Here is a 17,480-nt window from a genome sequence, read left to right as displayed (position 1 = left end):
TACATGTTTTCATTCCAATTAATCGCCAACAAGACTTTGAATTTTGTTTGATTGCATTGGTGCCTTATAGATACTTTGAAGTGTTGGTTGAGTGATCAGTTTATTTCTGTTCCTTTGTGAATGGAATAAACAAACAAAATATATGCTTGATATTTAATTTGACTTAACTAATATTTCAGAGATACAGAATGTGCTAAACTACCAGCAGAGTTACTGAACCTGATTAAAAGGAAGTATCCTCACATCGTAACACGACTGATCCATCTTCTGGGCCAAAGGATTCTGGGACATCTACAGACATCCCGTCGACAGGTCCCACTTGGAGGTATGCATCAGATTATCTCCTTATCTATCTCACTGCCTGAAGTAAATAACCAAAGCTGTTGTGAAAAGAATATTAACCTCAATGTATTGTGCTATAGAAATAACCGTGAAACGTTAAGAGTCAAACACCCTATTAATTGGTTTCATACAAAAAAATTATTTGAAACTACACCTTTAACTGTTAACGATATCCTGACTGTTCTTACCGCATGACTACACATTGTAGTGTGATTTGTACGTAACATTAATACTTGGTTATGTCAAAATAAATATATTAATATTTAAAGTGTGTTTGAAACAGATTTTTAAGACACCAAAATTTCAAACCATACTAATGTACAGATAAGACATGACTAACTCTTTGTCACTAGGGATGCCTGGTGATCGAACCATATTGTCTGTAGATTCGCTTAATCTTAACAAACTGTGTTTACAGTACATTTTAATTACCAGTAAAATTAATTAAATTTTAAGCCAAAATAACATTGATGGAAAACAGATGACAAGATCTTAAATGATAAAATACATTCATAAGAAATCCTGGGTGATCAAAAGCTGTTTGTTCTAAGTTGATAAAAAATACATAAGTGTTATGAACAGATGCTTTGGGCTTTGTAATCAAGATATGATTTGCACATTCTATGCAAATTGTATTGTTTGATTTTTTGCTTTGCTCTTTTTCTCTATATACAGTACTTTTAGATAATATTTATCACATTATGTATGCTCTCATATTACATAAAAATTGTTAAAAAAGTCCATTTTAGTTTAAATGTTCACTTGATCAATTATGAGTCTTGTTTATAAAAATAGAAACATAATGACTGCTTTAATTTGACAGCAGAAAACAGAAAATCATAAGTACTAAGAATTGCAAATGTAGTCTTTTCTGTGTTTAACAAGAAATAGATATGTCTTCCATCAAAATAATATATATACAAGTACAATGTATACACATACATAATACAAATGTTGGATCCATCAACATACTCATATTTACAGTATCTATTAACAAATATATACATACACGTGTAAAATATATTTTCAATATGTACTTAGTATGTTTTTGTTTCATTAGTATGCATGCTGATGTTTTGTATTTCTGTGGTTACACACTTGCAGCTAGCATTTTTTTAGATCCGCCCAAGCACCTGCTGCCCCAGGACAGCGACACGCCCTCTCACAGTGCGGGTATGTCCATGGCTGTGTTCTAAAGCTGTTGGTTTGTTTTTCTCTTCAGATGAGTGTAATCAGATTCATACTAACACCGCTCGTAAGCCAGATAGTTTCTATTTCAGTCTTATATATCCTCACTCGCCTGTTAGATTTTGAACCCGTTTACACAGACACTAAACCCACGTGTATAAACATATTCAGGATTTTTCTATAATTTATCAACCTCATCTGACACATACTATTTAATAAATTAAATTTTTATACAACTTGCATTGATAAGTAGGATATAATTTGCCCTTGTAATTTTATCATGAACTTGCCTTAAGCTTAGAATAAAAAGGATTCAAATGTAACAATATCTGTGTTACAGGCTTCAGCAAGGAAGAGATATGAAAATAGATAAATACTTGTGCCTTCTAGAGTAAGGATTTAGAAAACTGAAAATTGAGATCTTTATGCCTTTAAGATAGACAGTTTGTGTTTGTCAACATTACACTCTTTCCCTGTAAGTTTATGTGATATGCCAATACTGTGATGCATGAAGGTATTGACTTTCCTATAACTAATATTTTGATTTCAAGTTTTATTGACAACACTACAAGTCCTGGTGGTTCTATATAACTAGGTACATCTGTACTAACTGGAAAGTTGTTTTACTTTGTATACTGATACCTATATCTTGGTTTTGTTTTTGTTGGAGTGTCATTACAGCTAGTTTTGATATGAACATTTTAAATTCTGTACTATAAATGTATTGCCGTTTGGTACACAGAAATACCCAATATTTAATCAGATTCCTGCTATGTCGCTTTTCCTGTTTTATCCTAATTTTACATAGTGTAATTCATGTTCATTGAATTGCCATTATCCTTTCCATTTACATAATGTAATATTTTCATATGTCAGTATTGTGAAACAGATCTTTTAAGTAAAAAACTTCATGATTTCACTGTTAAATGTGCATAATAGTAATAAAAATAACCTCTTAAATTTTTCAATTTACATTTCGATATGTTTATGATAAAAGCTCATTGCACATTGTGTATTTATACAGTATATATTATGGACACTTCACAGATTTCTCTATCAAATCACTTCAAATATATTTTATACAATCACTACTATGATACATGTCTTTATTTTCTCTTTAGCATAATAGCTGACTTTTTTTCTAATTAAACTAATTTTTCAATCTACATTCAATTAAATCCTCCATGATTTAAGCTCCTGATTTGTGTTTAGTCTGCTGTGATAAGTAAACTGTATCATACCAGCTGTTGGTTGGACATGTCTATTGAATACAAAATGTACCAGTCAACATGAACGGGTATAACATATATGGTGTTTTATGGTGTCATAGCTACTGCAGTTTTACAGAAATAAAAAATTAAAATAAAACAATTCCAGTAAATTAGTCAACAATATTTTACTGAAAGCTTACTTTTATTTATAGCACACCTTCCATATACCAGTAGTTCTTTAACTACTCCATATTTTAGTTCCTTTACAGATAAATGAAGAGTATTTCTATCGTATTTGACTCAATAACCGCCCAAGACACTAACAAAATTAAAACCAAATAAAGAGGTGCTCAATAGAACCAAATTTTGACCTTTTATAAAATTATCGCAAATAAATCCATAAATCAATTTGCAAAAGAAAACAATAGCCTTCACAGTTTTCATACTTTCAGTCAGATTTTAATTCAAAATACCAGTAAGTTAAGGCCTAAGAGGGCACTTACCGCTATAGAGGTGGGAGGTGCTCTTATTGGGTTGAATATGGTATTTCAAGTCCCCATTATGAAATGGAAGGGTGTATATAGTGTTACTAGTGGCTATCTTGTACCATACTGTAACATTCCGATCTGATTTAACAAATGTTAAGTTTGGAGCATTTATGTCTCTCATACATTTATACTCATATTAAGTCATACTAATATTTCAAACTTTTCCATGTATATATATGGATGGGTACAACTTTCACTCCCCAGTTTTATATTTCAGAAGCAGACTTTGCTGGATTTTGGTGCACCATGTGTATTATAGAATTTGTGTGTTTAGTACAGACTTTTTGGCGCTCATGATTGTTTTTCCTATATCCTTCCTATATCCATCACATCATGATTCATTTGTTAAATGCTTAAAGCTTTTAGATAAAAAACACTCAAAGAAATTTTAATAAATTTTATTGAATTCAAAAATGTGAAATTTTAATATCTTTATACAAAAATTATCCATAATCAAAGGTTATTGCTTATGAAGCATCACATGTGGTATAAGATACTTTAATACTGTAATTGAATTTGATCCTATTTATGCAACAGGTGTAAAGCCATATGATACTTCAATTTTTAAAAACAAATCAGTTTCATGGTGTATTCATACACCATTTAAATTTTTATCAGCTTTAAATTTTAAGTAAGTCAAAAGCTTTTTTGAATGGTTGAAAAATTAATTGCTTAAAATATCATACAACTGCATATATAAATAATTATTCTATTCCTAAAATGATGTCAACACATCAAATGATGTACCTGTACAGCTTATGAGGTGTCTAATAGTTACACATTTCTTGTCTATCTAGATAACCTACAGGTTGTAGAGAACAGATCAGTCAGTAACCTAGCTACAGTAGCTGTCCTGCCTATATCTAAGGATGTGCCTATTTCCACCTTCACCTTAGAGCTCCAGAATGCTCTTAAAGCCATAGGTAAGTACACATACATATCACATGCCTATATCTAAGGATGTGCCTATTTCCACCTTCACCCTGGAGCTCCAGAATACCTTCAGAGTCATAAAAAGGTACCCATACCACATCCCTTTATTTTAGGATGTGCCTATTTCCACCTTCACCCTAGAGCTCCAGAATACCTTCAGAGTCATAAGTAAGTACCCATACCACACACCTATATATCTACGGATGTGCCTATTTCCACCTTCACCCTAGAGCTCCAGAATACCTTCAAGGTGTAGTAGAACCGCGGTATTACATGCTCGGTTCGGTACACAGTGTTGTTAACACAAAGTACGGTACATGCACCGTGGGTGGAAAAGTTTTCTATGGGTGTCTTTTTCACTGTACGCCGGTTACACAAGTCTGATAACAACGAGTCTCTGATTGGTCATGCGGCCGTCATTGTGACCCAATCACAAACCGCCTTACATAAAGTCAATGTTTTGACAGGAAATGGAGGAGGCATCGTCTGTACATTTGAGAGATGCTCCGGCAATAGAGCATCGTACCGTTCTGCAGTTTTAGAACAATTTGGTTTTAGAACGAAGGACGCTACGGCAGCTACATGCCGTATATATGTTATGTCGATTTTTTGTATAAGCATGGCAATACATCAAACATGAACACACACTTAGTTAGAAAACACAACATCGGCAACGTGCATACTGACATCACACATGCTCAACTCAAGTCCAAGTTGGACAAGTTCCGACCGCAAGTACTGCCAAAAAATCACAATGCCAGACGACAATATCGGAGATATTTAAAAAAAAAAATTACCCTATAAATAACTGTTAATCCAAAAAAGTTACACAGGCAATTGGGTTTTTTATTGCAGTTGACATGCGTCCATACTTCATTGTTGAAAACATCAGTGGAAAGTTAGAAAGTGTTAACAGCCGGGGATATCGCTTGACATCAAAAGGCCTCCCTTTCTTGTGAAAACGTAGACAAACTTGTGTTCTTAAAAAAATTGGTCATTCTAGACGATTTGCAGTAAAATTTTGATTTTTGAATTCAATAAACTTTGGAGTTGAACAGTTTACACTGAGTTCATTGCCTTTTTCATCTCTTATCAGTTTTACATGTACCGAACCGAAAAAAACCGAACCGTTCACTCTATACCGCAATACGTACCGAACCGTGAAGTATCTGTACCGTTTCACCCCTATACGTGTGTAACACAGTGGTTTATAGCATTCATTTAAAGATGCTCCACCGCTGATCATGACAAATGGTATTTTTTCACTATCAAAAACCGGAGCAGACGATTTAGTTTTTTTCTTCAGTTACAAAAGTTACTTACTTTACACTATTACCACCATTGGAAAGTTTTAGCTTCTAATTTTACTTCAAGTTAAAGATATGAAAAATAATTAATTGCATCCCGAAAAAATTTTGTGGCACTATATTCAATATGGAATGAAATACTGATTGCACATAAGCCACAGGCGAAATAAATTATTTTATATTATTTTTTGTGTTAATTTGGCATATTTATACACAATTTAACACCAATTATTGTTCAAATGATGAATATCATTTAAACTCTGTCGGCGGTGGAGCATCTTTAAAACAAGATATACGTGGTAAAGAACAAAAAATTATATCTTTTACAAGTACTTATTGAGATATGTGTTGGTAATTATGTATCAATATTATTGACTCCCAACTACGGGCTGTGATCTGAGGTGATGTACCAGCATGGTTTGGCCAGGTGGTTCATATTTTCGTTATATCACTGACAGTAAATAGTGTTGTAAACAGCTTTTTCATGTATAACAGAAACATGACACAATAAAATTAATTATCTAATTATCTAATCACAAATTTTTCACAACATGAATTTCTATGTGTGAACCAAAAAGGGGTACTTGTGACATCCCGGCACAGCTTTGCAAGCTGGCTTCATGATCAACACTAAATCTACACAAATGTATTCAGCAATAAACAATTGTAATTATAAAAATATAAATGTCTGTAACCTCTGAAACAATAAGAAACCATTTTAAAATCAGAATTTGCAAGCATGAAAGTGTATACTTTTGTTAAAATATCGATTGTGTAGCAGAAATGTGCATATCTGTTATTATTTTTATTAGTCGCCATACTGTGTTTGTACCTTTGGGGACCTGGATGTAAACTTTCTGTGACGTCACGCCATCTTTTCTGAAATCTCCTATTTTTCTACCTTCGCCTTAGCGCTCTAGATTGAATTACAGATAAGTACCCATACGAGGAGCTATGTATATTGCCTATATGTCTACATTAACCCTTGAGCTTCAAAACAATCTTAAAGCCATTAGTAAGAATCTACATATGGTTATATCTAAGTATGTGTTTATTTCTACACCTTTACCTTTCCTCTAGAGTATTTAGGTATCTAATATACATAAAAAAGTTATAAGCAAATCTTTATGTTGACCATTTCAGGGACTACCACAAGATTGACCAGTGGTATTGTAAAGTCCAGACTGGGAGGAGCTGCACTGGACAGGTCAGTTTAAAATATCCTTAGTGATAGTTTGTAATGATATTCTTGTGGAAAAGGTGGGAGAGATTGTAAAAGTTTGTCTGTATCTGGTCCATCGCAGAATAATGATTAATTCTTTAGTACCTTGTTAGTTCTTTCCACTTACACCATGTTATCATAAAATCAAGTTCTTCACCTGTCCATATTCTGATTGTCATTTATCAAGACTAAAAAGTATTCTGCATCTCTCTGATCTGATTGGAACAAGAAAATATCACTACCAGTATATATGTTTCCTTCTCATGGTAATTAATTTGTCGATGTATTTTACAGTATCCATGAATTCCGTCTGTTTAACTGTATATGTCTATGTATTTTACAGTATCCATGAATTCCGTCTGTTTAACTGTATATGTCTATGTATTTTACAGTATCCATGAATTCCGTCTGTTTAACTGTATATGTCTATGTATTTTACAGTATCCATGAATTCCGTCTGTTTAACTGTATATGTCTATGTATTTTACAGTATCCATGAATTCCGTCTGTTTAACTGTATATGTCTATGTATTTTACAGTATCCATGAATTCCCTCTGTTTAACTGTATATGTCTATGTATTTTACAGTATCCATGAATTCCGTCTGTTTAACTGTATATGTCTATGTATTTTACAGTATCCATGAATTCCGTCTGTTTAAGTGTATATGTCTATGTATTTTACAGTATCCATGAATTCCGTCTGTTTAAGTGTAGGTATATGTCTATGTATTTTACAGTATCCATGAATTCCCTCTGTTTAACTGTATATGTCTATGTATTTTACAGTATTCATGAATTCCGTCTGTTTAACTGTATATGTCTATGTATTTTACAGTATCCATGAATTCCGTCTGTTTAAGTGTATATGTCTATGTATTTTACAGTATCCATGAATTCCGTCTGTTTAACTGTATATGTCTATGTATTTTACAGTATCCATGAATTCCGTCTGTTTAACTGGTTGGGACATCAGGAGGATATGCACCGAATGACCCTTTACGAGTGTGACTACACCATGACAAAGTGGACGAAAAACTGTATCAGACAGGCAGACTGTATCCTTATTGTAGGACTGGCCGACAATGATCCTGCTGTAGGGGAGGTAACTATGGCTACTAAACATTACTATTGGCTGTGTCTTCATTGTGACTTTCACTGGTAACTATGGCTACTTAACGTTACTATTGGCTGTTTCTTCCTTGTGACTTTCACTGGCAATATTTCTAGTGTAGGGGAGGTAACTATGGCTACTTAACGTTACTATTGGGCATTGGCTGTGTCTTCATTGTGACTTTCACTGGCAATATTTCTAGTGTAGGGGAGGTAACTATGGCTACTTAACGGTACTACTGGCTGTGTCTTCATTGTGACTTTCTCTGGCAATATTTCTAGTGTAGGGGAGGTAACTATGGCTACTTAATGTTACTTTTGGCTGTTTCTTCATTGTGAGTTTTAATGGCAATATTTCTAGTGTAGGGGGAAACTATGGCTTATTAGGCATTATTCTTGGCCGTATCATCATTTTGACTTTAACTGACAAAAGTTCTATGGTAGAAGAGGAAACTATGGTTAGATGTTATATATAGAGGTATCTTAATGGTTGAGCTAACATCTAGCTATAGGTTTAGGGTAGGTACATATTGCGGTAGTCTCATCCTGACATTGGTCATGGAGGGCTGGTGGTAGAATGTCACCATGGTAACATGGTAGGGCTGGCCAAATCAAGTGAACATTTATGCTCATGAGCCTTTTGTCATAATGAAGTCACGATCAGTTTCTGTCCTTTTGTTACCAAAGTGACCTTAAAAATATATTGAATAGCAGCTAATGCATTTTGCCTATGTACATAGGTTATCTTGTTTTGTGTGTAGGTGGAGAAACAGATGGGGAACATCTCTGTAAGAGCTCAGAAGGAACTTGTCCTGCTCCACAAGGAAGATGCAGAGAAGCCAAAAGGCACAGTGGAGTGGCTCAATGCCCGTGGCTGGTGTTCTTCTCATCACCACATCCGCTGTCCAAAACGTGTCTTCTCCAAACGTTCTGAAGACAAAATTGTAAGCTTTACGATTTCAGATACCTGTATCAGTAAAATGAGTTGTTTTTATGTTCAGATGAAAACAAAACAATGTCAGACTTCACAGTTTAAAGTAAAATTCTTAAAAATCTTATGCACAAATCATATTGTAATTGATGCAATATCTGTAGACTGTCTTAATTTATATGTTATGTTTAGGTTAATAAGCGAATTAGCTTAGAAGTGTATATATAGTATAACTTGTCCAAACTGACCATTGTCTAATCCAAAAACCTGGCTATATAGACCAAATACGCTGGTCCCAGTGACATCTAGTTTAGACAAGTTAAACTGTAAAACATACTGGTAAATTGCTATTTATAATATTTTCTTAGCTGGAAATGTACAACCGACTGTTTGAAACTGAACCCAACAGACAGAGTGACTTTGGTAGGCTGTCAAGATTCCTAACAGGCACTTCCATCGGTCTGGTACTTGGAGGGGGAGGAGCCAGGTATGTTATTACTGTATTATTATAGGTAGGACCATTGTTGTTGTATGTTGTGTAAAGAGGAAGAATGGTTACTTCTTATATGGCTATGAAGCTGAAATCCACTTCTGGATCACAAGTTTGAATCCCATGTCCTGAGTCAGTTGCCAGGTACTGACAGTTGGTCAGTGGTTTTTCTCTTGGAACTCCAAGTTTATTTTATCTCTTAGACCTGGCACATGCTTTAATGACCCTGAATGTTTAAAACAATTTATTTTTTTCAATCAAAATTGAAATCTGAGCTAATGTAAATGTATATATGTAAGGAGCAAATTATATTGCACACAACTTGTATAACATTTGATTGTTTTGTGTTATTTATTTATTTTTAAAATTAAGAAAAAGGTTAATTGATATTTGGTTTCACTTGTTGTACATCATCCACAGAGGCCTGGCTCACATTGGTATGATCAAGGCTATGACGGAGGCCGGTATCCCTATAGATATGGTGGGGGGTACCAGTATGGGAGCGTTTATTGGAGCTGCCTGGTGTGACGAGGTCAATGTAGCGCGACTAACACAGAAAGCCAGGGAATGGTGTAAGGTGAGTTTACTCTCCTGTCATTTCACAACATGCAGAGTTTGAGTATGAGATCACACATTAAGATTTACTAAGTTCACCACTTTGTGAGACTAAAGCTAACTTTTTTGCTGAGTTATTGTCTTATATTCTATCAAACATTAAGGCAGTATAAGACGAGAAAATATCTCTTGTTTATTTCTTCAGGAAATGACATCCCTATGGAAGAAGATTGTAGACCTTACCTACCCAATAGCATCCATGTTCTCAGGTTTGTATGCCACTGTTATGTATAGGTGGACCTCAGTAAGACTGTCGTGTAATGTAATTATACAACCTATATTTAGACCTTTGACCTCCATTTAAAGAAAAGTTTGTCTGGAGGGTATCCCCTAATTTATAAAATTAAAAATGAAAATTTATGAGGTACTGAATCTTCATTCTTGGTAGATGGTTTCATCTAAGTGATAGGATGTGTTACTTACCAAAATACATTCGTTGTGACCTATATTTGCCTTTGACCTCAATATCAGAAAAAGCTTCTCTGGGCTGTCCATTACTATATGAGTCATGAGAACATCATATTTGGTAAATAGATTCCATCAAAGCGATGATAATACCACATCACAGCACATACAGTGGGGGGCTAAATTTCAATGATTTATCATATTTCAGCATTTTTCTGCCAAGTGTACAGTTGCTGTATAATGTTTTGTACCTTTTTTATATTACAGGTAGAGCATTTAACCGGTCAATAGAGATGATATTTACTGACCGACAGGTAGAGGACCTGTGGACGCCGTATTTCTGTATCAGTACCGACATCTCTACGTCTAAGATGAAGGTCCATACCACAGGTAAATACTCTATACATCTCTTAAAACTTTGATACTCTCAAATGCTAGAGGGTTGATGTAGACTACTACGTGAAGAATGGGAACAAGGCTATAGTGGTGGTCAAATACAATACTTCGGTGCGAAATATTACTTGGTACCCCAATCTTGGGCCTTTATTTCTTTCATTTTTGTTTCATTTTAATACTGATTTCCTGTAAAATCAATTACTCTGTTTACTTCAGACTTCAGTTATCAGTTATTTCTCTCTGTATAACAGGGAGTCTGTGGCGGTATGTAAGGGCTAGTATGTCCCTGTCTGGGTACATGCCGCCCCTGTGTGACCCTGTTGATGGACATCTTCTGTTGGATGGTGGATATGTCAATAACTTGCCAGGTAAGATTCCATGAATAATGTATATGCACAAGTTTCATCTATTTTGATACAAATGATTGGGCCTCCCTGTGGCGCAAAGGCAATGCTAGCCTATAGAAAGTTGTTCCATTTAAGGAATCACCAATTTGGTTCAAAGAATTATCAAGACAATTTTATTCCCCTAACCATGTAGTGCGATGTAAATTAATGTTACCCATGTCTGTTCTGTACTGTTCTGTTGCAATATACAGAGGCAGACATTCTAGGTACGGGAAATGGCATGATTTATTAATAATTTCTACTTTTAACATGAAAGACTAAAAATTGGCTTGTCACAGAATTTCTATACGCATTTAGGTTTGTTATCATACTTACAGCGGATGTGATGAAGTCTATGGGTGCCCAGTCAATCTTTGCTGTAGATGTTGGCAGCCAGGACGAGACTTCCCTAACAAATTACGGAGATGATCTCTCTGGTTGGTGGTTGTTATGGAAACGCTGGAATCCATGGGCAGAGCCTGTCAAGGTATTCAGACTTCATGGTCCTATCAGCACTCAGTTATAAAAATAGCTTTACTGTTTAAATGAAGGTCTGTATAGCCTGTTATTTTCTTGGCTCAACACTTATGCGACTTGAACCAAAAAGAAGAAAATAAAATTACTGCTGTATTTTTTGAATTTTTGTGAATCTGGCTTTAGGGTAGATATGATTTAACCATTTCAAAATAATTCACAGATCAAATTTTCATTATCAAAAGAATGTCCCCCAAAATAACCAGCTAGACGGCTCTAAGGTTGTAATTGAAATAGACTGCCATTTAAGAAAAAAACCAAATATTTTCTATTTCTTCCAACATTAAGTGAGGGACATTACCCATATCTGTCTCTTCTGAAATTGGTGGCATTTTCACATCAAGTTTATGATGACATGTGATAACTCATGTTTGATGTTTAGCTTAGTAACCAAGTTGATACCAAACAATGATGACTTGATGTTTAGCTTAGTAACCAAGTTGATACCAAACAATGATGACAGAGTGATTTTAATACTTGTAGGTGCCCGACATGAATGAGATACAGTCGCGGCTGGCCTATGTATCGGGAGTACGACAGTTAGAGATGATGAAGACCAGCGATTACTGTGAATACATTCGACCCCCGATCGATAAGTTTGCTACTCTCCAATTTGGCAGTTGTGATGAAATTAGTGTAAGTATTTAGTTCATGTCAAGGTTACTTTAATGTTTGAAGAAACAATTTAAAAAACATAACAAGACCAAAGAAGCTATCATTTGAAATAAATCTTTCCAGATTATTTACATAGTCATATTCAAATGTAAAAAGACAGTTTCTACCTACATTTGTCATCTGTATGTTATTCAAAAGTTTTTATTTATCAAAACATAAATTGAAATCATGATATACTCTCCAGGTCTTCTTTAAATATTGAGTACACAAATGTAGATATTGTAAACCTGGTACATGTTTGATGTGTTGGTTGGTTTTAACAGGATGTAGGGTACCACCATGGGAAGACCTTGTTCTCTGGGTGGGTGAAGGGTGGACTGGTCAAGGAACTGTTTGAGGAGAAGTCCAAGGATAAGTCGTATGGCAGTACCTCCATACTGAGAACGGAGGTAAGGATAAACAAATATTCTCGTGTTCATGTTATCACATTCTGGTGCTGTATTGAACTTGACATTGAAATTTTGTTGTTTCAAGGAACTATTTTCTAGTGACTTGACATCTCCAAGTTTCCATGTACATTCATAAGAAGATCCATTAGCTCAAGAATTTATGTACAATACATTTTGTAAAACAAGTTAAAAAAATCATTAAATGTCAATGGTTCTACAGTAAAATAAACATTTTTCTTTTAAGATGTAATTTGTCAATATTGCATTTGGATTGTATGTCTGTGGTGGCAGAGTGGTTAAGGTGCCCCAACATATTACCATAAGCCCTTCACCTCTGGGTCGTGAGTTGGAATCACATGTGGAGCAGTTGCCAGGTACTGACTGCTTGTCGGTGGTTTTTATTGAGGCGTGTGTAATACACGCCTGCCATTATGGAATCACTCATGGTTTTCAATTATCACCGGAACACTATACCTTGGTAATCCTATCGACAGTTTCCGGAACTACGGGAGATAACTTTACACTGTGTATTGCAACGTACATTGTGTATTATACAGCAGTCAGAGGTTCTCCGTTTATCACATGTTTCAGTCACATTATAATTTCCCACTTAATTACTTCAGACTTATTTTCAATGTTACAATAAGGTATTAATTATTCTCACCGAAAGTGTGTATCAATATCGGTACTTATACTAGTGAGTACGCTGCATCTGTTAGCCTTACTAACCTACGGCAGACTAACTTACAAACCGCGAATCTAACAGTAATTGCATATAAACTTGTTTGTAAGTAAAAATAATTCAACTGACAATAAATGCCTTTTCAATTACGGGTATTTAATCGAACATTGCTAGGCCTATCCACTAATATTTTATAAAAAATGAACTAGAATTTCCCCAAACAAACAAACATATCAACAAGAACACTCTGTACAAAGGGAGACAACTGTTACAAACTCTACCGACGCACTACAATGCAGAGTGTTACTATATAAAACTCAGAATAAATTAACCGAGAAAATCTGTTACCGAGGACGCCATCATGGCTTCTGCTGTTGATATTACGGCATATATTTGTAATTATAAGTACGATGTCATGATATTTAAATATCACAGGCCTAAAAGGATATAATATGACAATGATTTAGACGATGTTTTATTCAATTTGACCGAACGAAAATCTCACGTTCATGAAGAACGGCGAGGTCCCGTACTATCGCCATTAACTGACGCCGTGTTGGTCCTGGAATGGCTGGCGAGTTTACAGCCGTGAGTGTTGATAATTTTGTCAAAAACTTGTTGTCAAAACTTCAATAAACCTTTAATATACTTCATTTAAAGTTGATAAGATTATTTTCGTGCATTTTTCAATGGCAAATAATGTACTAACATCCTACAATAAACACACTACTGGGAACGATAGAAATTGAAAGAAGCGTGGGTCAGCCAGTCGTTCTACTGCCAGTATATGCTGAGCTCAGCAGGAGCATAAATACCACTTTCATACACTTTGCCCAGATGGTAGAAAGTTCAAACCATGATTGAAATTTAAAAATGTAAAAACCAACACAAACTTTCAAAAGGAATATACATTAGTCTTGCATCATTTTTATTCTATATATCATTATTCATTGTTCATATGTATTCCCATACAATATTTTCAAGATCTTTGGGGCATTTATTTTTAACAACCTTACAAGATAAAACATTTCCATGATTTAACCAATTTGCAAATATTTGATCCACATTATCCTATAATAAACAATAGTCATTCTGCAAGAGCATAGAATTTTAAATCTGTTATTTCAATCCATATTGATTGAAAATAACCTGAACATGTACTATTACCTCTATTATGATCTGTCTTTAATATTTCAATATATCATTACCCTGTCTAGAATCTGAGCTACGCCTCCTTCAGTACTTTCAGTACTTTGATTCTTTAAGTTTTCCGGTTTTTCTACACTATCAAACCTGGCTGTTAAGAGGATGTAAAAGTAAACAAGAGGATGTAAAACTAAACAAACCCAGCAGGTTCTAAATGTTATGAACTTTTTCAGGCAAACATACCAGTGATGGCCAACTTTACAGACTTGGCCGAGCTCGTGTCCAAGATAGACGAACCACAGCACCACTTAATGACTGAGTTTTATGAGCCAGACGATGAGTATGAGGATGATGACAGCGATGGTGAGTTTAAGAAAATGTTTAAACATTGATGGACATAACATTAATTAACTAGAATTATATGTTAGAGTAATAATATATGGATGATTTCAAAGCATATAGTATCATTTCTTTGGGTAAATATTGTCGGGTTGATATTTTCATAATTATTAGTTTAATTCCTAGGAATGTTCAATTCAGAGTCCTAGATGGTCATTGAATAAGAACAATTCCAAACTTTAAAAATACTGATCTTTAAGTTACATTTGTCTTTGTATTAGGTTAGAGATTCCCAGTAGGAAAACATAGCTGAATTATATTGCTAATATATCTACCTGTAGATTCTATCGATTTTATCATCTTGTTGCCTGCCCAGTGTTACCATATCCGTTTTGTCTCATTCAATCTTGTTGCCTGCCCAGTGTTACCATATCAGTTTTGTCTCATTCCATCTTGTTGCCTGCCCAGTGTTACCATATCAGTTTTGTCTCATTCCATCTTGTTGCCTGCCCAGTGTTACCATATCTGTTTTGTCTCATTCCATCTTGTTGCCTGCCCAGTGTTACCATATCTGTTTTGTCTCATTCCATCTTGTTGCCTGCCCAGTGTTACCATATCCGTTTTGTCTCATTCCATCTTGTTGCCTGCCTAGTGTTACCATATCCGTTTTGTCTCATTCCATCTTGTTGCCTGCCTACATTCACATAAATATTGTCCTAATTTTTTGTGGAGGTGAGGACATTGTTGTCTTACAGACCATCCTAGTCTTAAGATATTGCACAAAGGATGTTTGTGAAAGTAAGTTGGATAAGGTTATATTTCTACTTGGTAAGTTCAAAAACCAAGGTCAAAGGTACTGTTTACAAAAATTGAATCTAATGAAGTACAGTTATTATCATTGTACCCAAATGTGAATATCAACACCAGCATTTGTGTTGTAGGCGGTAACAGCTATGAAGAAGATGATGAGGAAGAGGAATCACTAGAGGACGATGTGATCGATGATGAAGTGATTGAGGAGATTGTCCGTTCTCCATCGATGATTCTATCACAGCCTGCAGCAGAGTCAAAAAAGGTAAACCATGACTGACTGGTCATTCAGATATACAACTGTGCTAGGTAACCATACACAAGACTTGTAGTAAGAGAGTTTGACAGTATATGAATATTAAATCTAAAATCACAGAAAGCAGATATCCTGAAAATGTTTTATTTTTAGGTCACCTGAGACGAAGTCTCAAGTGACCTATTCTAATCGCCTTTTGTCCGTCGTCGTCCGTCGTGCGTCGTCCGTCGTCCGTCGTCCGTCGTATGTCCGTAAACAATTTACGTTTTCAACTTCTTCTCCAAAACTGCTAAAGCAATTTCAATGAAATTTTGCACAAACCTTCTAAGGCATAAGGCCAATCAAAATTGTGAATTATATTATCCTCACCCCCCAGGGAGCTATGGGAGGGGCCAATAGGGGTAAAATTGACTAAAATTTCAAAAATCTTCTTCTCCACTCACAGATGTGATGGAATTAAATACTCTTCATAGATAGAAAGGTCCTAAGGTCCTTTACAAAAATTGTGAATTATATGACCCTGGGGTCTCAGGTTTCCCCCTGGGGAGGGGGTTAAGTTTACTATAGTTTAAAACACATTTTTGAGTATTATTTGATCATTTGTAATAGGAAATGAGTCAAATATTGTCAGAATTATCAGTATGAGATGGCTATTGAATCCTATTAACCAGTTTTCCATGACTGACCCCCAGGGGCCTTAGGGGCGGGGTCAAAAGGGGTCAAATAGGCTCAAACTTTAAAAATCTTCTTCTTAAATACTGGAAATGGTAGAATCACATACTCTTCATAGATGGACAGGTCTTAAGGTGTTTTATTAAAATTGTGAATTATATGACCCTGGGGTCTCACGTTTCCCCCTGGGGAGGGGGTCAAGTTTACTATAGTTTATATAGGGAAAACACATTTATGAGCATATTTTGCTCAATTTTCATAGAAAATGTGTGAAACTTGTTTAGAATTATTAGCCTGAGATAACATTTTATTATCATATATCTATATTGGTCCTGGTCAACCCCCTCGGGGCAGAGGGGTGGGGCCAAAAGGGGCAAATAGGCTCAAACTTTAAAAATCTTCTTCTTAAATACTGGAAATGGTAGAATCTAATACTCTTCATAGATGGACAGGTCTTAAGGTGTTTTATGAAAATTGTGAATTATATGACCCTTGGGTCTCATGTTTCCCCCTGGGGAGGGGGTTAAGTTTACTTTAGTTTATATAGGAAAAACACATTTATGAACATTATTTAGTCATTAAAATAGGAAATTAGTCAATTGTTGTCAGAATTATCCCTATGCAAGGACGTATATGAGAAGGATAAGTCACACTGGGTTTTGGGGAAGTCCAAGGCAGGCGCTTTTGTGTTTGTGCACTGACCGTGACGTTGGGCGACGACTGATTTTCCTTTGATATCCGCCGGCGCAGCCTTTGATGTAGCTTGCGGGTGCGAGGGTTACCGTCTTACTTTCTGAAGCGGTGCTGTCATTTCATGAGCTGTCGATTTTTTTTAACGAAAATTTAAGACATATCCCCTAAACATTCCGTCTTTAAAGCAAGTTATAAACG

General features: G+C 35.2%; 1 protein-coding gene across 4 annotated transcripts in view; it reads left to right on the top strand.

Annotated features, from left to right (window-relative positions):
* Positions 1-17,480, top strand: part of LOC138318165 (patatin-like phospholipase domain-containing protein 7) — a 48,747-nt gene that overhangs the window by 25,225 nt on the left and 6,042 nt on the right. For 3 of the 4 annotated variants that reach the window (XM_069260321.1, XM_069260318.1, XM_069260319.1), the window contains 16 exons: positions 180-325; positions 1,447-1,515; positions 4,087-4,212; positions 6,673-6,736; positions 7,687-7,855; positions 8,625-8,807; positions 9,163-9,281; positions 9,705-9,861; positions 10,045-10,108; positions 10,572-10,694; positions 10,952-11,068; positions 11,425-11,573; positions 12,104-12,256; positions 12,559-12,684; positions 14,746-14,875; positions 15,793-15,926. In XM_069260321.1, coding sequence (XP_069116422.1) covers positions 180-325; positions 1,447-1,515; positions 4,087-4,212; positions 6,673-6,736; positions 7,687-7,855; positions 8,625-8,807; positions 9,163-9,281; positions 9,705-9,861; positions 10,045-10,108; positions 10,572-10,694; positions 10,952-11,068; positions 11,425-11,573; positions 12,104-12,256; positions 12,559-12,684; positions 14,746-14,875; positions 15,793-15,926 — 2,029 coding nt within the window. The remainder of the gene's footprint in view (positions 1-179; positions 326-1,446; positions 1,516-4,086; positions 4,213-6,672; positions 6,737-7,686; positions 7,856-8,624; positions 8,808-9,162; positions 9,282-9,704; positions 9,862-10,044; positions 10,109-10,571; positions 10,695-10,951; positions 11,069-11,424; positions 11,574-12,103; positions 12,257-12,558; positions 12,685-14,745; positions 14,876-15,792; positions 15,927-17,480) is intronic. The other variant, XM_069260320.1, reaches the window with a different exon arrangement.

Source organism: Argopecten irradians, chromosome 3 (assembly GCF_041381155.1).
Source record: "Argopecten irradians isolate NY chromosome 3, Ai_NY, whole genome shotgun sequence".
In the NCBI taxonomy this organism is placed as follows: Eukaryota; Metazoa; Mollusca; class Bivalvia; order Pectinida; family Pectinidae; genus Argopecten; species Argopecten irradians.
This window is presented reverse-complemented; position numbering and strand designations above follow the sequence as displayed.